Source organism: Molothrus ater, chromosome 2, assembly GCF_012460135.2.
Source record: "Molothrus ater isolate BHLD 08-10-18 breed brown headed cowbird chromosome 2, BPBGC_Mater_1.1, whole genome shotgun sequence".
NCBI classification, from domain to species: Eukaryota; Metazoa; Chordata; class Aves; order Passeriformes; family Icteridae; genus Molothrus; species Molothrus ater.
Genome location: NC_050479.2, coordinates 31,563,723 through 31,586,783, shown reverse-complemented (window position 1 = coordinate 31,586,783; position 23,061 = coordinate 31,563,723). Strand labels below are relative to the sequence as shown.

Sequence of the window (23,061 nt, the reverse complement as noted above, 5' to 3'; positions counted from 1 at the left end):
ACCTGCCCGCGGGCCTGCCCGCTCCGCCCCGGGCCCGCCGCCACCTGCGGCCCAGGGCCCGCCCGCGGCCGCGGGGCCAAAGGCGAGGCGAGCCCGCGGCGCTGCCCGGGCAGGGCGGGGTGCGGCGCTCAGGTGTTTGCCACCTCGGCAAGACATTGACCGAGTCACAGGGCCACGCGGGGGTGAGGAGGAGCAGGAGCGGCCAGGCACCGAGAAAGGGCGATTTCAACACTACAACTTTGCGCCTCGGCTTTTCTTTCCCCCTTCGCCTACCCTAAGTGGCTTAAGGTAGCGACAAGCCATCTCCAGGTTATTTTCTCGAGCGAGTGTTGGAGGTGGCGGAGTAATCGCAGCACGTAGCTACAGTCAGGATCCTTGCGGTGGTATCGGCTGGAGCTGCTTGCATCTGTGAACTGTAGTGCTCTTGAGTCTTCAAATGGGGCGTAAGGAAGGCTGGAAGAACCGACTGGAAGAATTGACCTGGTAGTTGCTTCCCCACTTTGGCATCTTATATATTTTAATAAACTTCTCTCAAACTTGTGAGTTCTGGTTTCAACATGAGCACTTTTTTTTTTAAACAGTCTCTCCCATGTAAAGTCAGTGAGTCTGAGGACAGCAATTTTGGATAGAAAATACAGGTGTTGCCTGATAAATGAATAACACCACACCACACTGACTTGCAGTCCAAGGTAAAAGCATTAGAGTGAAAAATGCTGTGGAGGTTGCTTGTTTCTTAGGGCACTGATAAGGGAGCCAGAAATGAAAATGGAAAGCTGGTGCACACTGACTCAGTCTTAAAATGAAAAATAATTTCAACGCTACTTCCAGAACAGTCACTGTGGGTCAAAAAAGAAATTCAATTATAGGTTTTATTTCTGCCAAGTAGCATTATTTTAAAAACATTCATTCTATGCTGGCAAAAGTGATTTTATAAAATATTTCTATGTGCAGGAAAGACATACCCTCATGTAAAGCAAATCTGAGAAGTACGTTGTTCACTTGCTGGGTTGCACTGCAACTCTGACAACAAAGACGTTTTCTGCTTTGTGTACTCTATATAATTGCTTGGGTGTAGGCTGCATTCAAGATAAAAAATGTTTGTTCTTCTCCCACCTCAGGAAATAAAAGCACCAAAAATACAACATAGATGAGAAGCACAAGATAGGAAACTTAAAACTAAGCTAATCAAATTACAGTATATTAGAGAGTCAGGTAAAAAAAAAAACAGACACTGGAAGGGAACATCATTTCAGGCCATACCTTTATACATAATGTTTTAATTATAAACCAATATTGTTTTTTCAAAGTTTATGAATAAAAAACTTGATCCTTTTCAGGAAATAAGGTTGTGTTTTGATATATTCAATCCAAGTGGAGTCATATGAAAATTTTATCTATCTTATCAAGCTCTTTTTCTTCTGTTTGGAAAGTGTCCAAAATGTAAAACTAACTGAAATATCTTTCCACGTGTTCAGATAACAGTGTGTGTTAATACCACAAAGCTATGTATGATTCATTCATCTTCATTTCACTTACTCCCTCTGCTGGGAATTAGCACGAAAGTTCAATGGATCAGAGGGAAGATCATTAAGAGTGCAACATACATTAAGAAGACACTTTTGCTTCTTTTATTAGAAGGTCACACTTCTTTACAGACTCTCCAGTCTGTATCAGTAAATCAATTTGCCTTTCTTGTTGCAGGGCTATTCATTCCAAAATGATGAGGAAGGAGAAGCTAATGCAAATTAACTAGTTAAATATGGAATATATCCTAAGTTCTTACATGTTCTACTGTCTCATTGTAACTGCCAATATCAAAGATTAAATAAATGTAGGAAAGCAACTGAGTAACAGAACTGCTAAACTGTACCTGATGCTGATAGCCATGTTGCTAATACCCCGCTGCCTATACTGTCACCAACAGGATTAGCTGGTCTGAGAAGAAAGGAGGTAGAAGAGGACAGAACAAAAAATTCAGTTGTAGTACTACCAAAGACTACCCCATACCATGAACATTTTTTTTGCTCAAAGACTAAAACCACTTGCTTTAACACTGACAGCAGAATCTTAACTCCGATTACATGTTCCTAAAGTTCGAGCTTTATTAGTGACTGGAAAGAGGAAAAAGAAAAGACGGAATGATGGCAGTGGTCAACAAAGGGTCAACAACAGATGTCATATTGTAATGGAGATTCCAGTCTGTATCCATACATCCTGCTTCTTCTAGTATGCAGAAAAGATAATAATGAGAATGACACCAGAGATACTGAATTCTTTCTTCTACAAACCCTGTAAACCAGTTATGCATGAATAAAATACCTTCTACTGAGAAGTGGGGACAGTTTCCATTGCCACAGTTACGAAAACTTAGTGAGAAACAACTCTGTAACCAGTGGCTAAAAGTATTATTATTATCATGAATACTTTTACAAATACTATAGGTTTCTTTGTTATGCAAACCACATGATTTTAAGTCATAACAGCATAGCTGACTTTAAAATACTCTTATTTTTTATAAAACCACAAATTGTATTTCCAGGTTTGCCTATGTAAAAATATTGTGGTAAGAGGCTATTTAAATATATGAATAAAAATCAAGTATAGCATTGTTCATAGTTGCAAATAAGTGCCAAAAATGCAAACAAATGATAAATAGATTTTTTTTGGCGTAGGTCTGTTTCCAATCAAAATATTGTAACTAAGCAATGACAAGAAAATCACAAGTAACCCACATCATGAGGAAATAGATACTATCACAAAGTGAGCAACATACTTCAGGCTGGGCATATACAACTCCTGGGTATTGAAAAAAATTAAGATGTACTACAGATTAGAGCATTTATAACTAAAAGTAAAGAACTGTAAAAACTCAGCTTATTGGCCTTTAATATTCAGTCATGGTCTGAAGGTTTTTAGAATATACTATTGGGGCAGTGCATACAATTCCCAACCAACAAACACTGTTCCAGTCCTCTTGGGCTATTACTACAGACATTGCCAACAAGCAAATTTATTGTCAAAGAAAACATATTGTTTGCAAATTTCAGCAAATTCAATTATTTTTTTTCAAATTTTTTCTTTCTTTCAGTTTCTGATTTAGATCAGACATAGGGGGATTGCCACTACAGTGATCTTGCTCTCTGAATATATTCACTTGAATGGGGTTTTTTCTTAATCATCAAAAATTATGCAGCAATTTATTGCTGTCAGAAGTCACTTGAAGTCTGTATGTCATCACCGAGGACAAAAGTTCCTTTGGCTCCAATCCATGATATTGTAATTCCCTTGCAATTTTCCTGCAAAAAATGAAAGTTTTCATTTCCAAAACATTTTTAAGGGAAGGCTAACCCTAAGAAAAAGGCTATTACTTTACCAGAATACTCAAGAAAAAGCAGGTTTATTACATCTTGATATTTGTATCTCATATTGCTTTATTCCTCTCTCCTTAAGAGAAGAGTTTTTAAGTCCAAATTGCTTAAGAATCTTCTGCTTTTACTTTTTAGGTGAGCACCTTGCCCCTCTTTACTGACTTATTTATTATGTTACATGGAAAACCGTCATCATTGCAACTAAAGAATTACATCTTAGGACATGGGCCTCTGTACAGCATATCACTCCCAAAAAGAACTCCTTTTATCTTTACTAAGTTTATCTAATATCTGCTTCTCATCTTCTAGATGATAGGGTGTTAGTTTTATAGACCAAGATCACATATCTCAAACTGTTTTGTGATCACCTTCTAGAAAAAAAAAAATCAATATGACAGTATGATTGCAAAACAACAAATCTCTTTCTCATCTTCCAGGATAATGAAATGATCATCTCTCATCTGGGAAAAGTGTACAATATGCCTTTTAATAACTGCATAATGAGGCAATGGTTAATATCATTATGTCTGCTCCTACAGTCTTTATTTATTACTTGCAAGCAGTCTCATTAACAGTGGTGATTGCTGATATGACTTCTGTGGCTGCCAAACCAGGAATGAAGAACCAGAACCTCCAAATTAAAATCAACTCACCTGTACTGAAAAAAAATGTTACTCTTGCGGAAGATAATCCTAAAATTTATGTTGCACATATATATCTATACTGTAATTTTTAAAAACATTATTCATTATTCAATCCTCTATTTTTAGAGATTTTTAAAGCCACCTGTTCCTAAAAAGCTACATAGTTACTTTATTTCAGTATTAGGAGCATTCATATGGGTTATGCTGTCCTTAATTATTGCTCAGACATGTATGTTAATGTTGAACAGTCAGCTTATCACAAAAAACTCTTATAAAGGAATATATGTGCGAGTTTATTGCTCAATCCATTATTGTGACCAACATGCCTTGCAAAAATAAACCAGAGACCTAATAAATTCTTTTATGAAGATAGCAAAAAGGATTAATCTAGGTGTGGATTCTGAAAGCACTTTGAGGAAACTTCCTAGACTCTTAACAGTCAATCCAGATCATTTGACTGATTAGATTTTAGTGTATAAAAATGTCATTGCTCATTTGATGTGTAAGGCAAGTTTTGGACTCCTATCACATAAGAAAATCAGACAGAAAAGGTCTTTCCCACCAGGTCTGCAACACAAACTGCAGGGCACATCCTTTTCACTTTACTGGAGCAAGGACTCTGGCACAATAAATACACAGAGAAAGATGGAATAATAAGAAAAAGTTACTGTCCAACTTACTTCTGACATCACATCCTCCATAGAATGAAAAGGTGACTGCCTACCTATTCTCCCATCACAGAGAGTCTGCTGAAATAGCAGCTGGAAAGAAGGAAGGGCATTAATTGTGATTCCACCACAACTATCTCATTAGCAGAGTCACAGCTAACTGTGGAAGAGGACTCTCCAGTTTCTAGCATTTGTTTCTACAGTACCTTTTTCAATCCCTGGTGACTTATCTTAAAGTGGCTGGAAAATGAGATGTCCTCTCCAGGAAGACCCTCCTGGAATAGTAGTACACTACTTAGCAGGAACTTACATCTAAATCATATTTCATCAATTCCCCAAATATCTATTTTAAAAGTCTTAATTCTGTAATTCTGATGATTATTACAATCAAATATTTGCATTAATATTCTTGTTTTTACTCTCAGGCAATATTCTACATTTGTTTTTGTTTTGTTATGGTCTCAATGAATTTTCTAAATCTTTCTAGAGTTATCTGAGAGGGAAATCATTATTCATAGATATTTCATACATTTCTACTATTCCATCTCATTCTTGATTGACACTCTAAGTCCTTGACATAAAATTTATCAAGAATTTTAGTTCTGTGGACATTAAAGCAAATATGTAGATCAAATGTAAATCACTTATACAAAGCAGACATTTCCAGGTTCAGATCTCTGCTCTATTTTAGGACAGCCTTTTCTAACAAGCTATTTCATTCATCCCTGTATCACTACACTACACTACACAAACCTGATTAATTCTTTCAATTTAAGCTTTTAAAATGTAGCACAGACTGCTAATGTTTCAGTTATTATTGAATTTTTTTTTAAATGAAAACAATCCCAAACCATTTAGCATAAACAAGTAACTAAGTAGTGCTCAAGGGAATTGAGCAACCTGGTTTAGTGGAAGGTTAGAACTAGATGGTCTTTAATGTCCCTTCCAACCCAAACCATTCTAGAATTCCAGGATTCTGTAAGTCTGAAACAACTTTAGTTCTTCCATGTAGCAAAAAATAAAAGTATAACAAGGACTTGGATGAGGAAAAAAGTTATTAATTACGTTAGTTATTACATATTAATTATATGTCTTGAAGTCTCAAAAATGGAAAATAAGCAAACAGAAAAATTGAGTTCATTGCCATGCAAAAACTACCTAGATTTAATTAAGAAAAACTTAGCTTAAAACAGTCTGAAAATTTTAAACCTGGCTCACTTACTTCATTTTTAGCCTTTAAACTCATTGTACCCTAGGCATATGCAAAAGTCACATAAGGCCAACCAGGATAAAAAAGCCCAAATCAAACGAAAACAGAACACCAAAATCCCCCACAAAACCAGAGGGAAAAAAAAAAGGAACATTAAGCAAGATAGGAATTTAATTCCTAATCTAGCTTGTAGCAGATTAGTCTTTGTTTGTTATTTAGAGAGTTTACTTCTTAGAATGGAATTTTATCACCCTGGAAAGGGAGTAATGCAAATATAGAAAAAGCACCATAATTGTTAGGAACAGTGTGGTGACTACATGGATGGTTTCCTCTTCTCTTTGTAACTATCAAAATAGAAGAAACTGTTATGGTAGTTAAAAGTAAATGAAACTGTTCCAAATGACACAATGTTTCTTTCAACATATTTAAGAGCTACACTGTACTCAGATAAAGGAGGAGTAGACATAATTCTATCAGAGGAACGAAGACTCCCTGTACTTTTTATCAAGGATTGTCAGTAGCTAAAAAATAATTGTCCTGCACAGCTGTGTTTTCTTCCTAAGGGCACCAGAACCAGCTCGCTGACCCGAGGCAACTTGTCTCTTATTATTGGGAGCCATTTTTAATACTTAGAGAAGCCTTTGATAGCAAAGATTAGTCAAGTGCCAAAGGAAATAATCTCAGTGAACAAATTAAACTTGGAAGTACATAATCATCTCAAAAGCAAGTCATAAACTGAGACTTCTTTCCCCTCCACTGGCAATATTTTTTTATGCATGCTGTCAGCTTCTAAATGTTATTTTAAAAGGAAATGTAGTTTTGATCATATATTTCTCTGAAAGACAGATTAGTGAGTCTCTTTGTATTATTCCCTTACTGAGATTTATTTCTATGTATCCATTGTCTCAATTTTCACTGAAAGACAGAAGATATCCATGGTAACTGCAGGTTTAAAACTAAAAAGTGTAAACATCTCCAGGGAGGAGAGCCTAATTTTAAGGTTATTCAAAAGTAAGAACAGTGCTGCTTGCAGTATTCCTGTGCTGTTTGAGTTGGCAAGGCCAGTGGACTAGAGTCTACTGAAGTGTCCTGAAACTGATGGATATTTAAGAGATGCTGGAATCCCCAAAGGGAAAGTTGAAAAATGTCCAGTCATTTTGAGTGCAAGAGATGGGGCCTGGATATTAGATCAATCCATAACTCCTGCATCTGGCTGTATGGGAAGGAAGTATGCGGGATTGGATAATTGATTGGAATGTTTTGATGGTACATACTTTTTTGGGATCCTGGTTTCAGTCTGTCAGTTGTTCACATTAAGGAAAATCTAGTCTGTGTTGGATTGGGTGACTACATAGATAGGGTGACTACAACCACTCCTGGGTTTCAGTGTGGCTCAGCCATTACCACAGACCTACCTGTGGAGTGGACCACTGAAGCAGGTCACTAAAGCCTGCTGGGGAATGATCGAATTCAGATTGGCTCAGAGAGCTGGATCTAAGGACAACAAAAGGACTTGCTCTAGCAACAGCAGCCCAGCAAGCCCAACAGTCCCTGTTCTTGGTCACAACAGCCAGGGCAGGACAATAATTAAAACCTGTTGTTTCCACAGGAGTCCAAACTGCTTCTGCAGTCAGAGAGATGGGAGGGATGGGGAGGTGCTTTTTTGGCTGGTAAAGAAAAAGCCAGACTGATGGATGAAGCCTCCTGATATCACTGTTTTGGTGCCTATTCAAAGTCTGACAATGTTGGCACTTCCACCTCCTAATTTCAGGCATTATTTCATTCTGCACCAAGGCAGTAAATAAGTAGGACTAGTCCAGCCACTGTTATAAAAAGGGTAGCATATACCCACTTCAAACTAACAACAAACCATTCACTACTCACAGCTGTTTCTTTCATTATGTACTAACATTGTAATATTAATGATAGTATTTTTCTTATATGGAAAATTTTCTGGTTTTCACTTGCCAGTGGCAGAAAAATACTTTGGCTCTGAGAAGCTGCCTAATTTCTTCCCATGAAGATGATCTTCCCAGAGATGTCCTCTTCAGACCCCTCATCATTACTTATGAGAGAACAGAACATTAACAATTTACTAGTTAAATGAGATACCTCATTCTCAGACCTGTGCTATAATCACATCACTCTGCTTCTTTTAGCTCACTGTTTTACATATCCAAAATAATACCCCAAAATGTAATATTTTATCCTCAATACACCCATGAAATAGAGAAGTATTGTTTTTTCAAAGATAAGAAGTCTATCTTATCTTGGTAAGACACCAAGACTAAATAGATAAATTAATGCATGAAGCAGGACAGGGACCATTCTCTGGTGCTGTGGTCAAATAATGTGAAATAGCTCCTACATGTAGTTAAACTCCCTTCCTGCAAAATTAAAAAAAATATATAATTGTCATACTGCCCTTTGGGAATCGCCCATAGCACTTCAAGTAGTACCTGGGAAAATGGGGTTGGTACAGGCAAAAATCATTCCAGAGGTGCAGAGAACTAGTAGGCTATAAAACACCTATATAAATGACTAGTCACCTGGATTTTCACTATAGATCAAGGCAGGCATCAGTATAAATGAGTGAAGAGAGATGAGTATCTTCAGGAAAGTGACCCACCTCATCCTAAACCAGGCCATTCTAGAGGGTAGTTAATCTCACTGTCTCATTCTGCTGGCTACACATGCAATCTACATAACTAATTTAGACAGCATATGTAACAGCTGAACAGACTAAATTTAGTGACATGAATAGTCTCTGAACACATAGGAGATGTAGAGCAATGTAAACCCAAACTTTGTTGTTTATCTGACTAATTAGCCAAAGTCTGAGTAATATACTGCATTTCATCCCAATTAGCTGCAGGAAGCACAATACAAAAACATATACTTGCCTATCAGAGTGCTCAGTCCCCAGCTGTGTTTTGGTGATATCCAGTTCTGACTCTAACTGAGCTGCTCTGTTTCTGAGGTGAGTAAAATCGTGATTCTGCACAGCACTCTGAAGTCCATACACATTAATTAGATAGCAACTATAATTCTCCAAGCATGTAGCCACATGCAAATATTCAAAATCAAAAGGGCAGCTATACTATGCAAATGAGATTAGGAACATTTTTTGGAGCAAATTATAACACTGTGAAGAACAGTCTATTAGGGTTTAACTGAGAAATCCAAAGCAGGGTCTTGGTATCTTCTGCTATCAATATAGTCAAAGCACATTGGCCATTTGAAAATGCAGCTAGATATAAAACTACCTCTGTTTAAATAGACTTGGAAATTATGAGAAAAACTGCAATACTCTCCTAGTAATTTACTCACAGATTATTTTCTGCTAAAGCAAGCTGTTCCTCATGAAACTGAATTTCAGAGACTTTCTCTTTGTTTGCTCTCTGTGACTGAAATTCGTTCTCACAATTGGACACAAGAGAAGATTCCAGGTTTTTCATAGATGCTTTTTCATTTCCCAGTTGTTTTCTCAGCAGCTCTGTTTCAGAATGGTTTGATTCACACTTGCAGATAAACAAAGATTTTAAAGTTTCAGGTGTATGTCTATCAAGCTTGCTGGCATTCTATTGAGGTAATCTTAAAAGAAAAAAAAGATAAAAATTTAAAAAAAGAAGTCTGGGATCAATGATAAAATTCATTTTCACTGCAAGATGGGTGGTTAGTTTTATATTTTCCCAGTCAAAATCCTCTGTGAGATTTATAAAATCATCCAATGTATATATCTTAATATAAATATACTTGATACAAATGAGAAAATGCTATGAAATTGATGGATCAATGGATTCTGTAAACAGAATCATTAATGAAGAGGAAGGAAGCTTCACATTTTGTTGAGGCAAGAAGCTATTGATTACCTGTTTGCACACAGGAAATAACATGTGATACTACAAACTGGTACCAGCATCACCAGCAGAGTGAGATTACACTTCCTTTTCTTACAGGAGCACCAAGAATAAACTGGGGGGAAAGGGAAATTGAATAAAATCCAATCAAAGAGATTAAATATCTATAAATCTTTGAGGAACCTAAAAAAGAATACCCAAAAAGCCTAGTATATTTCACTGCAGAAGGCATACCTGAGACATAGCTACAAACACACATTAAAAAACTAATTCCAGAGGCTGAGAATCAGGAAAATCAGTATTGGGTCAGCTTAGAGATAAAGAAAACTGCCTGTTTCAATCTTAGTATAAGTAAACTGGATGCTATTTTCTCTTCATCTTTTCATGTATGCATTATAGTCTGACTAACTGAGTCTGGGGTGCTGCAACATTTTATCTGTATTTTACTCAAGCCTAGTTTACATTAAGCACAATAATGCTCGGCCAAAGGCCATGGGAAATCTATGAACTGGGACATCTTAACAAACTCTCCACCTCTCCAGCACATTTCTCAGAAATTTCAGAAGATGACCATTTGTGTGTTCAAAGGAGGAAGAACTGAGATCATAGGCCAACAGAAGGGGGGAAAAAAGAAAAAAGAAAGATAAAGGCAAGAAAAAAGCATTTGTCACTTATCAAAACAAAAGTCTTTATTTTTTTACCAAACTAACCTGAAAGGTTTCTTCATTCTGAAAGATCCCATTTTCTATGTCACTCAAAAATCAAGTTCCTTTGCAGAGAAACAGTTTTGATATTCTACATTTGTATTTCAGAAAAAAAGAATACTGAAAACTGTACACAGAAGAAGATACAGGAAAATAAACAGTATTAGAAACATTGAAAGAACAATATTATTCAGAATCAGGTTTAGTTTCCACTTCTGAATATAAATATGCTGAAATCTAATAATGCAGATTCTGTGCTGGAATACTGTGTAAAGCAAGAGCCTTATCTGAAGGTTATACATAGCTAATGAAAGACTACTGGTTGAAAGGTACAGAAAAATTAGTGAAAATTTCCCAACTTCTGACTTTTCTCCAACTCTCCAACTGCATTTCTGCAGTTTTCTTTCCTGAAACTGTTGCTGTTCTCCAGAGTCACAGCAATCCCCTTCACAGAAGGATCCAGGGAGGCTTAGCCATATTAGATCTCATAAAAGTTTCAGATAAATGTCTTATGCTGGAACTCTTTCATATCAAAAGAATCATAGAGGATTTCATAAGGATACAAAAAACATCACACACATTTGGCTGGAATACATAACCAACTGCAAACAGCAACTTTACCCACTCTGCTTCCAAAAGGCACAAAGGTTTAAAGAAACTGCTGGAAGCCTATAAAGAACAAGAAATTATCTCAGCTGGAGCAGAGGATGGACAGGTCAGTAATAGAATCATACTGAAAATTCCTGAATAATCTGAGTGTGTATGAGCAACTTTTCAAAGTTTATCCAAACTGAATTTTAAAAATGTATCACATAATAATTTTGTAGTTTTTGTAAAAATCAAGGTCAGCAAAAACTGATTTCCAAGGGCAATTAAGAAAATATTAAAGATATTGGTACTTCCTAAATTAGTCAATCATTTTAAAGTCCACACCAAGTTTCATTGCTAACAAACAGCTTCAGCTATTCTGCTTACCTAGTGACTAGATGTAAAATCCAAGATATCTTTCTTGAAAACAACAGTAATTTTTAGCCCTGACTTTTGAGTGTTCATAGTAAAACCCTGCAAAGCAGTGAAGCAGTGTCCTTTTCAAAAAGTGTTCAACTCATACCCTTTGAGGAGTAAGCCCCTGAGAAATGCCAAATTAAACATTGAAAAAATTGTAAAAGTGATCATTCATAATCCTAAAGTATATTTGGATCCCTTAAGTGTAGCATTAACATAAACTTATTTTTCTAATATATTTCACATACCCTTTCTACCTTCTCTGCTGTGGAAATTAAATGCTAATTTAATCGTTCTTTGATTGCATCTACTTTAATGCAAAGTTCTGGTGTAGATGTGGCATTTTCAAGTACAGAGACGCTCTCCTAAGGTGTATTTTGAGGCCTTCTGCCCATTTTCACAAAAGAGTTGCTTAAGGCAAAAATAGGAGACTTGTATGCTGCTTCTGTTGTTAAATGATACAGCAATGCAATATAAAACTCTACTAAAAAAATTATTAAAACAGCTTCCAAAATCCAACAAAATATCTCCATGTAATTGTGGCAAATTTTAAGAGGCTGCAGTAATTTATTCTACAATAAACTTTAAAGTTATTTCTTTAAATAACTCCTGTATACAAAAATTATACAAAAATTAGGGGGTTTCTTGCTTCTGACAGCAAAATTATCTTCTGGCATTTTAAACTCTATTCTTAGAATTCTACTCCTTTTGCAGAGTTAATAAGGTTGAAAATTCTGCCATGGACCGCATTTTATTTTCAGCTGAGATCCTCTCATTTTAGCAATAAAATTTGGCTTTGTATGTAAATGATCTGTGGATGCTGAGATTCTGTCAGTCATATTTATACTCCTGTCACCTGTAAATTCAGGCATGACTAAGAGATGAGAGAGTCACATTAAGGTGGAGTCCACGAGGCAGCAGCAGCATGTCTGACTAAAAATATTAAGAATTTTGTACATTTCAAATTAACATAACCTAGGTTTTTCCTTTTTGAAAAATGCCTGTACTTTGCCCAGTGATATTCCTGGTCAGCCACTTTAAACTCCTTAAGTTTCAGTGGGTGGAAGAATGAGTGTGGGAGGTTAACAGAGCAAAGTTAGAGGTAAGGCACTGTGAATTGCTTGAATGATTTACTAGAAATGACATCCAAAGAGATTGTTTTATGGGAGCACATCACATTAATTCTAGCTCTGTCTCACCACAAAAAAAAAAAAAAAAAAGCACAAGGAACACAGAGCACAGCTGAGCACATTAAGATTTTTGAATAAAAATTTCTGTGTTTTAGATATGTGCTTTGCATGCAACTGTATGAACTGGAATGTGGCATTAGGAATTCTGACCCAGTATGTTGATATAGTGTTCATGAAGAGCCCTGTTCATTCCTATACTTCATAGCAGGCATGTGGGAGGATTAGAAGGATAAAATGTCTGCTGGTTTCAGACTTGTTGGACAAACTAGAACCATGTACCAGTTTTATTATATCTTCAAGGAATGCCAAAATCTGCCACAACACCCTCCTGTGGTGTTTTGTTATCGGTGTGTTCTCATCCACTTTCTGAACAGCAACAGTTTGGTTCCTCTAGAGTATCTAATATTCTTGAGTAGCTTTCTGTGGGACTCACATTCTCTGAACCTGAGAGAAGCAGTAAGAGAAGCAGAGAAAAGAATGATCAAAACAACTCCTATCTCATTTACTGCTCCTGTGTGGTTCACCAGTGGAATGCATTGTGGAAGATTGTTTACCTGAAGGGAATTGATAATTGGATTCTGGTGTGAGTGTTTTGATTCACTGACTAGTTGAATCTATGTGTGTGTGTGTTGGGACTGTCAGTGACAGTCACAAGATGCTGTGCAGTGGAGTGCAGTTGATTGCTTGGCAGATTCTGTTTAGATGTAATGTAATATAATACAGAATAAGATAGTATAATAATTTAATTAATTAGCCTTCTGATAAGATGGAGTCTTCCTCATCATTCCTCCTGGATGTTGGGCAAAAAATATCACTGATAGCCTTCTGCAGCTTATGTGATATTCAGGAAGCAAAGATGATCTGCCACAAAAATTGGAGAGCCCCTAAACCGTGTTTATATGCTCACAATGTATTTCCAAAGCCAAGATATGAATTTTTCTTAAAATTCTTCAAATTTTCAAGTGGGAAGAGGCTCTTTGGGACATCTAAAGCAGTGGAAAGAAGGCTAAGAAGCTCAAACCAAGAAGAGCAGGGACAGGAACGTGACAGGTGACAAAGTACTTGATATGATTCAGGTATGCTGAGTGGAGTTGTGTATGACTTTATGCCTTCAGTGATTCTGAACCACAAGAGCATTTAATTTTTTATTTTCCTTGAATTTTTTTTATGATTTTTTTCCCAGATGTGATTAGTGGAATTCTAATCATATTATATAAAGTAAAATGCATACAGTTTATGGTGGAAAATCTCCCTGAAATAGAAGTGATATTAAACATAATTTTAAAATATTACCAAACCATTTCAAGGGTGAACTAATGAAAGAATGATTGCAGCTCACTTGCTCCATCTGTGTTTCAAGGGACTCTATTTTCCCTTTCCAACTGTGGCTCTCAGACTGCACTGCTCACTGCCAGTCTAACAGGAAAAGCCTGTTTCTGCTTCATGTCATTTTGCTTCCCAACTTTCTTCTTGTTCAGAGGCTTTGTGATAATTCTCCAAGAGCTCACAGTTCTCTCTCCTAACACAAAAAACTTTATTTATTTAATAATTTATAGTAAGCTCCAAAAAATAGGGATATTTACAGACCTACAGATATGGTATTGAATATACTCTTTCCAGTGAAAATTCTACCATTTGGTGAAAACATTGAGAGACTTCTCAAGAACCAGAGTTTTGTCCAATATGAGCACATTTTAATGATCAATAGACATCTGTTAAGAATGGCTAGGTTAACACTAGACATACAAAGTATAACAATATAGTTATATATAATGCAGTAATATTTCTTTTTACTTTAGTCCTATAAAATAATAAAGAGAAAAGAGTTCCAAGTTTCTGTATTATTCCCTGTCTGATTTTTTAAGTTTAATAAACACACAGGTGTGTGTGTGTATACTTATGTATATAATTATATATATAAAACGACAATGAAATATTCTACATCAATTTTGTTCTGCAAAAACAGCCATGCAAATGTGTCCAAACGACTAAAACCAAATTAAGGGAATGTAAATGAGTTTTGGTTAGGAAGCAAATTCTTCAATGGAGATATCTAAAAATTTAATTTTTAGTTAAAAACCAACAGTTTTAATTTGTATACTCATTTTACAATGAGTAAACACTTCAGCACATGCTTCAGCCTGAAAATATCTGTTTGAACCCTGGGCTTTCAACTTCATATCATCAAGCTCAGTTTGGTACTTTGCTAGTTTTTTATATAGGAAGAAAAGTTTTTTCCATAAGGTTTAAGTATACTGCTTGTACCTTAAAAAAAATTAGTGTTTATCTAAGGTCTATGGCTTTATTAACTGGTTCTTGAAGGGTAAGTGAAATGTAAATTAGGTGTATTTTTTTAAAACCAAATTTTTCATTTGTGAAAAACATTTTTTTACTTATAAATACTTTTTTACTTAGAAAGAAGAAAAATGTCTGTAAAGGAATCTAACAGTTGAAAAGAAAAAAACCAGATGGTTTATTTAGCATCTAGATTGTCATAAAAACAACCAGCCTGTCCCATTTAACTAGCAGAGCTCAGTCAATTCCATCTCTTTTTACATTACAGTTTTTTAAAAGCCTATATTTGTAAAAGTAGAAGACAGATAAAAAATTAAGTAATTTAATTATTATGGAATTACTTACATGCTAATTAATCAAGTGGTTATCTCCCAGTCAGGAGAAATATAGCCACAAGTATTAGGAGAACGGACACAGAAATTCTGAGAATTATTGCTTGAGAAAGTGAACAAAAGAAGGAAAAAGAGCTGCAAAAAGGCTGTCTTGAACTGCACAGATCAGAAGTTTCTTCTGTGCAAAATTGCTAGGAGAACGCAGCTGCAAGAACTGGGGGAAGGTGTGGTAGTGTGAGGAAGGCTCCACGGAGAAACCCCCATTCCTGCTGCAAAAAGGCTGAGTTGTTGAGAAAGGTGTTCTGGAAAGTTTCCAGTCAACCCAAGCAAAGAAATTGTAATACTTTAAATACTTGGAGTAACACCTCAATTAATGGACGGGCCTGGAGGAACCAATACATATTCCAGAAGCAATTCTACTAAAAAGTACTTCATCTTATGATACTAAGATATTTTGTTTCCCACTGCTTCTACAAGCATCCAGGTATTGCAAAGAAAACTGTGAGCCTTTCAGAAGTAGCTGGGAGCACCAGCATTTTTTATCAGCTGAGATCATCCTTATAGAGTGTGATTCAAGAGAAGGCGAAGAAGTGACTCCCTGGTGAACCTTTGGCAGTCAAACTCACTACCAACCTCACCTTTTCCAGGAGGGCACTTAAGAGAAAAAATTAGTATGTTTGGGAGAAAAGTTATTAGAATGCAAGTGGTCTCACCTAAATTTTGGTCTCACTTAAGAATTAAACCCTTGATCTAAATCCATTAGCTATACTACCTCTATGATGAAGGGAGAGAGGTAAAATTAATCACTTTAAAAACTGGGGTGAGATCTCCTGGAGGACTTTTCATCACTTAAAAGGGTCCTTTAATGACTTAAAAGTTCTATGTACTGGACATCAGGTACAGTTAATTTGCTCCTTTAAAACTGAGTAGCACTTCTGGAGGAAGAGCAAGTCAAGTGAACAGTAGAGCAAGTGCACAGATCAAGTACAGGAAAACCCAAATGAAGGCAAGAAGCTGAAGAAACAGAAGAAAACTCACATCACCCACAGAAGCGATGAATTCCTACAGGTATTAAGATAAATTTCCAGCTGCCTGGAAAACACATTAGTGCAGGAGTATTGTATGTGCATGAGATGACACTAGAAATATTTTAACTACTTTCACCAGGAACTGCACAGAGATAAATAACACAGTAGGTAATGTAAGGCTGTATTATAACACACTATTTCAAGCATCTTCTATCCAAAAGTAACTCTTGAAGAAACATAAATACAATATGTGTTGCCACTGAAACTTACACTTGCCAGACCTCTGTCACATAATTTTAAAATGCAAAAATCTTTCAATAATAAAAGAAAACAAGAGTTTTGCATTTGAAATGTTAAAATTTTCAGAAGTACATTTATTTATTTGCATTCAATGCCTTTTTCTTCAACCCATAAAACAAAAAAGATGACTGCAGAATATGAAAATTAGCCTATTGAATTTTATTATAAAAATTGGATCTGACACTCACCAGTTTTTTTATCTAAATGCATCATTTTCTCTTGGCTAAGTTGCATTTCAAGCTTTTTCTTTACAAGGCTTCACTGAATCTCTGAAACACTCAGTTCTGTCTTTTCATTCAATAAACTGGAAAAGCAGAAGCATTAAACAGGAGAATTCAGACACTAAAATTGCAAAAGATAGGAAAAATGAGATTTTTATGTCTATTTTAGACTGTTTGGGATATTTTATTAATGTTAACTTTAATTTCAGTGTATTAAATTCTGAATAATTGTGTAAAGGATTACAGAAATGTAAGAAGAATTCTTTGCAACAGGTGATTATAAGAAAGTCACATAAATAATTAAAATAAATTCATCCCCTGGGACATCCATTGGAATGCCTGACCTGTTTCAAGTTATAACTAAGTTATCTGTTCCAATGTAGTAATATTCATGATTCTTACTGTTCAAGAAACTGAAAAGAATCAACAGTTTGGTTTGGGGGTGTAAAGAAAAAGATCTTTCAGTAGCAGCACCTAGTTTTCAACAATTCAACAGTGTTCATAAATCTGACAATTTATTATGAAGCAGCACCCACTGACATATTTTTTATTCCCTAAAGGCTTTGATCGAGTCTAGTCCCACTCTATGTTTCTGAACATGGCTGGGAACTCCAGTTGAGCCGCAGACAATAAGCCTTACACAAAGATTCAGTTTTACTTCCTCTCATGAAAAGGCTCCAAGAGTAAGAAATGGATCTTTAAAACTAACAACACAACATTCCCTAGTTTATGCATGTTTACCTGGTTTTATTTAAAAAAAAAATTAAAAATTAAAATAAAATTATTCATATGCTATTTACCAGAACCCATCAACCGCTGTAGTTTCTAATAGAAAGCTCCCAACTCTAAATTAAATTAATTTTACTTTTTCACTGAAGGTGGTTTCCACCATACCATCATATCAATAAGACAAGAACATTTGCATATAAATAAGCAATGAAGAAAACAATTTCATTCCAAAATGAAGAATGGCTCATAAGCAGCTTTCATAAATTCCTTTCCCTTTGAGCCATACAACAGTTACAGAAACCAGTGAACATAGGTATAGCAGCAGCACACAGCTTTCCCAGGCCTTTGTGGGAAAGGTTGTGAGAAGATCAGAGAAAAGAATGGGAAACAATTCTTATCTTCACTTGCTACACGTGTTGTTGTGAACATGTGGAATATGTTATGGAGATTTGTTTACCAAAAGGTAGTTTCTTAATTAGCCAATGGGGATGGTGTTTAGATTGGAGGACCAATTATGTCCAGGTGTATCGTAACTGTCTATAAAGCAATGGGTTTTTTAATAATAATAGAATAATAAAGAGATTGATCAGCCTTCTGAGAATCATGGAGTCAATGCTAATTATTACCGGTCAGAGGCCTGCTGTGACGAGACATAGGCTGGTGTTATTAGTCAAATTAATGCAATTATATACTTTTACTTACCTAAGAGAAGCATATTCAGCTTCCTGTCAACTCACTCAGTTTCAGAATCCAGTACTTTTCTTGTCAATCTTTTCATCTCTGTTTCCAGAGAATCAATGGTGTCTTTCATAAGTGCCACTTTAGACATCTGTTCTAACTGTTCACTATCTAACTACAAATATAATCAAACACTAACAGCTGGCAAAAATAAAAAGAGCTGATTTATAGAATTTATTTCAATTTTTAGCACAAATCTTTTGCTGAAGAAGAAATGTCCAAGTATCTCATTCACTCAACTATCAGTTTACTGAAAATAGTTGGCAAACACCTGAAATGTGACTTTCACATCCTTTGAAGGTAAATCCATTTCCCATCTTTTAGATCTCTGGGAATATTTTCATTTATTCATATACATTTTTGGTTGGTAATAATGCCCAAGGGCAAAAATGTTTGCCATTGATCAACATTAAAAGTTTTCAGTGCAAATTAACATGAAAGAAAACATTATTATAAGTATGTGAAAGGAGAAATCATGGTTTGGGACACAACATGACCAATAATGGCTTTAGGTCTCTATTAAGTTACATGCCTATGTCAATAACCAGGTAGAGAAATCACTGTAAAACACTTGCATAAAGCACCACGTAACCACCATGTAAAGCACCAGTTACTACCATGAGGCCTTCAGGTCTATAGCTAAAACAAAGAACAGATCCAAAGCCTCCTCCACAGACCCCAACAAAGCTGGTTTGAAATCTTCAGTCTAAAGAAACCTCTATATTTTTATTAAAATGCTTACACTTAACATTCTTGGATTCAATTCAAAGGATTGTCCTTTCTAAATTATTTGAAACACAACTTTTAAAGTACAAAAATTCTCACCTCATCCCTCTCCTCCTTTACCAATTTTTCAGTACTAAATTCTGTGTTACTTCAATCAAAGGTCAGGCCTCTAAAGAGCAAGTCAGTAAGCCTCTGCTATACAGTAGCCTCTTCAATACGAGTGCCATAAATTTCATGTTGATGTATTGCACTCAAAGGATATGAAAAGAACTGAAGAAATAAGATGATGTACCTAAAACAGGGCTCCCAATATCACTACACGTCATGTGTAGGCATGTGATTAAAGTTAATTTACTACTTAGAGCTATTTCAGCCTACAGTGTATTCTTCATATCAGATGCACTCTATTTAATATTATAAACTGTGGTATTATATTTATAAGCTTGGCAGGATTTTAGAAGGCTGAGGCAGAAAAAGAAGATAAACCAGAATTTATATCCATAAGATCTAGAAGAAAGATGTACTGCAGAAATCAATGTTAATTTATTTTAAAATGAAGTTCTACCAAGACTGTAAGTAAATTTAGGATTTATATTCATTATATTAATGTTTCCATTTTCTATTTTAGTGCCATTTGTTAGCAAACAATTGCACACACAAGTATCTTAAACCCTATTAAATATGACTTGCCGGAAGAGTGCAATTACATTTAGCTTTAGCTAATTTACATTAGCATCAGGTCTTAGTAATGCACAGTCATAAGATAATTCACATTTAAATGGACTCCAGGTCTCTAGTCTAAACCCCTGCTCATAGCAGGGCCAGCTCTGAGGTCAGGCTGCTCAGCACTTTATCCAGTCCAGTGCTGAAAATTTCCAAGGCTGGGGACTGCTCAACTGCCCTCATGAGAAGCAAGTATTTCCTTGTATTCAGCCTGAACCCTTCTGGCTTCAATGGATGCCCATTGTTCTTCATCTATCCACCAAGCACTGCAGTAAAAAGCCTGTTTATGACTTCTTGATGTCAAACCTACCCGCAGATAGGACTTACGTCCCTCTTAAACCACTTCTACTCCTGGTGAAACAAGCCAATCCTCACCTGGATATAAGATCACTTATAAATCTGGGTAAATCTGTCAAAGCTTGGTACAGTCTTAAAACCACAGGATCACAGAATGGTTTTAGTTGGAAGGGACTTTAAAGACCATCTTGTTCCACACCTCCTGCAATGGGAAGGGACACCTTCCATTACACCAGGTTGCTCCATACAGACTGGCCTTGAACACTTCCAGGAATGGGGCATCCACAACTCTGGGCAACCTGTTCCAAGGCCTCACCACCCTCACAGTCACAAATTTCTAACTTGTATCTAATCTAAACCTGTCATCTTCTAGTTTAAAACCATTCCCCTTGCCCTGTCACTTGAAAACCCCCTCCCAGGCTCTCTTGCTGGTCCCCTTTAGGTACAGGAAGGTACCAAAACATGTCCCCAACGTCCTCCCTTCTCCAGGCTTCACAACCCCAACTCTCTCAGCCTGTCTTTGTAGGAGAGGTGCTCCAGCCCACTCTGACCATCTTCATGGCCTCCTCTGGGTTTACTCTGACAGGTCCCTGTCTTCATTATGTTGGAGACCCCAGAGCTGGCCACAGCTCTCCACGTGGTGCCTTACCAGAGCAGAGTAGAGGGAAAAGAGTCTTGGTGAATAACATCCACTGCTCTCAGCCTGCTGTTTCCTGATAGCAGTCTGCCTGGTGCTGCAGGATTAACCAGGAACATCACCTGCATTATATTTACAATTCCATAAATAATTATTTTCCCTTACATTGTGAATAGTCATTAAAGCTCTTCAATTCTCTGTTCCAAATGAGCCTTTTCATTAAACAAAGTTTCTTGGGAAATCTTTATCAAATAACAGCAACAACAAAATCCCATATAAAACAAGTCTCAACTCACCACAGACTTGTAAAGCAATTAATTCTCAGGACCAGAAGAGAAATCCCTAGCAAATTTAATTACACTGCTAGGTAGTTTTCATGTTTAAATAACCTGTGGGGTGGGGCTGAGGTGGGATGGGACAGACTCAAACCTGTAACTGCTCCCTGAGGCTATCACGTTCTGTAGGCATCCTTTGGCAATCTGACAGTGCTGTATTCCTTTCTGGCTCCATGTGTCTTAATACAGCTTGAGCTGTCACAGGAGTGATGCTTTTAGGAGTCCTGGGGCATTTTATAACTTCCTGACAAAGCTGGGAAATCTCCTCTTGTGCCTGTTTTTGAAAACAGTAGAATAACAGAAACATGGAATAGATAATATATTACTGGGTCCTGTGACTGGCTAGAGCATCCCAGAAATTGTGAAAGCATTTTTAACTCAAGACAGCACTTACAAACTGTATTGAACTGACAGATTCAAATCACCATAAATTCAGAATCTCCATAAATTTTTAAAAATTTTTTTTAATAAATACTTTGCATCCTTTCTGTTTTTCTTTTATATGAAGCTAAAAATATATCTTTTTCTTGCACATTACCTTGTTCAATTAATCACACAAATATAAATAAAATGACCTGTCTCATAAAGACTGAGAATTTTGTCTCTCTCAACTGTTAAACTTTGAAGTTACCCTGAATTTCTGGCATGACATTCATTTATTTTCCATCTTGACTCAAGTTCTTCACATTCTCTCAATAGTTTCAAGACTTCTGGATCAGAAACCACTTCCTTACAGAATACGGTGATATAGTGTTAAATCAGAGAAACAAAACTTGAAACACTTATTATGTCTGGTTAGGAAATTTCTATTACTGGCCTATTTCCATTTTATTCATCCTTCTGTTTACAATCAACTAGTTTATCTTCCTGGTAGTTATAGCTTTAGTAGGTTAACATGAGATATATTCTAAAAAATATATTTCTACTTTTCCAGAGTGACTTCCCAAGCTCACCAGGACAGATGACTTTTTTTTTTTTTATGCTGCCACAAGTAGAGGTTTACTTAGGACTTGAGAATGTGTTCCTTAATGCCTTCAACAAATTCTCAGTCTCACATTTATGGCAGTCTCTGTCCTTTTCAGTGACTAAATAAAGGCATCAAGCCTCAAGGTGATCCCCTGGCTTTATTTCATATTTTCTTTGTAACATAACCTGAATTAGCATAAATGAGAGAGTGCATGCACTGAAGTAAAACTTTTGTAATTATTGATACTTCAATGTAAAATGGATAAATATACTCTTCAAAATTAAGATGAAGCAGATATCTAATTAAAATAAATATCCATATAATACTTTAAAGTAACTTCTGAATGTCTGTATTTTTCTTTTTTTGTTATATTGCAAATATGCCTGAATGTTCTTCTAATATATATCTAACAGGAAAGAAACGGACATAAAAGCAAAATGTTAATTAACTTGAAATATATCTGTTCAAAACCAAGGGTAGATTTGTACTGGAATATCTAATGAATTTTTAAATATGATAGAAAGTAGGCCACCATGTTTGTTTAAGGTCCATGAAAGGTGAATTTTTGCAATGGAAATAAAGTAATGTGCAAGTAAGTACTGTTGAAATCCAGAAAGTCATGTAAGAGGCTAAAACAGATTCTGAAGATAAACTGCAATTCAGAAATCCAAAACTGAACATCAAACCCCATTTGTTTAAGAGTAAACTAACGTAATTTTGAGTCACTCCAAAGAGAAATTTCTAGAAATTGATTCCTACAATCAATTTTGGCATTCATACTAAATAATCATGTTGTAGGAGTACCTCTGATGATAAAGACAGCCTAGATCTCTATTACAGTCATCATCACTGCTGACATATCATGTAGATTAGGTGAATTGCATCCTAATATACTGTTCTCTCTGAAAGAGTCACTCAAGTTCTGCATTTATATGCATTTCCCTAGTCCTAGGAAAGGGAATAGATCACAGCAATCAAGCAATTGGCACCTTCCGTACCCCTCTGAACATCAAGGACTCAAATTTACACACAGAGTTTTCACACTCTATTTGCTCACTCACAATAGTTTTACCAACCAGTGAAA

General features: G+C 36.0%; 1 protein-coding gene across 1 annotated transcript; it reads right to left on the bottom strand.

The window, feature by feature from the left end:
• Nucleotides 1–269: 269 nt before the first annotated feature.
• Nucleotides 270–22,096, bottom strand: TSGA10 (testis specific 10; the record flags this gene model as incomplete). Its single annotated transcript, XM_036380435.1, is given in 15 exon segments — nt 270–453; nt 8,794–8,898; nt 9,221–9,411; nt 11,708–11,824; nt 13,989–14,083; nt 14,086–14,181; nt 14,771–14,802; nt 14,804–14,867; nt 16,793–16,908; nt 18,257–18,290; nt 18,293–18,407; nt 20,841–20,857; nt 20,860–20,917; nt 21,105–21,284; nt 21,977–22,096. Coding segments are annotated over 15 exon segments (1,524 nt in total), but the record flags the coding sequence as incomplete, so codon positions are not given.
• Between the last annotated feature and the right edge of the window lie 965 nt (nt 22,097–23,061).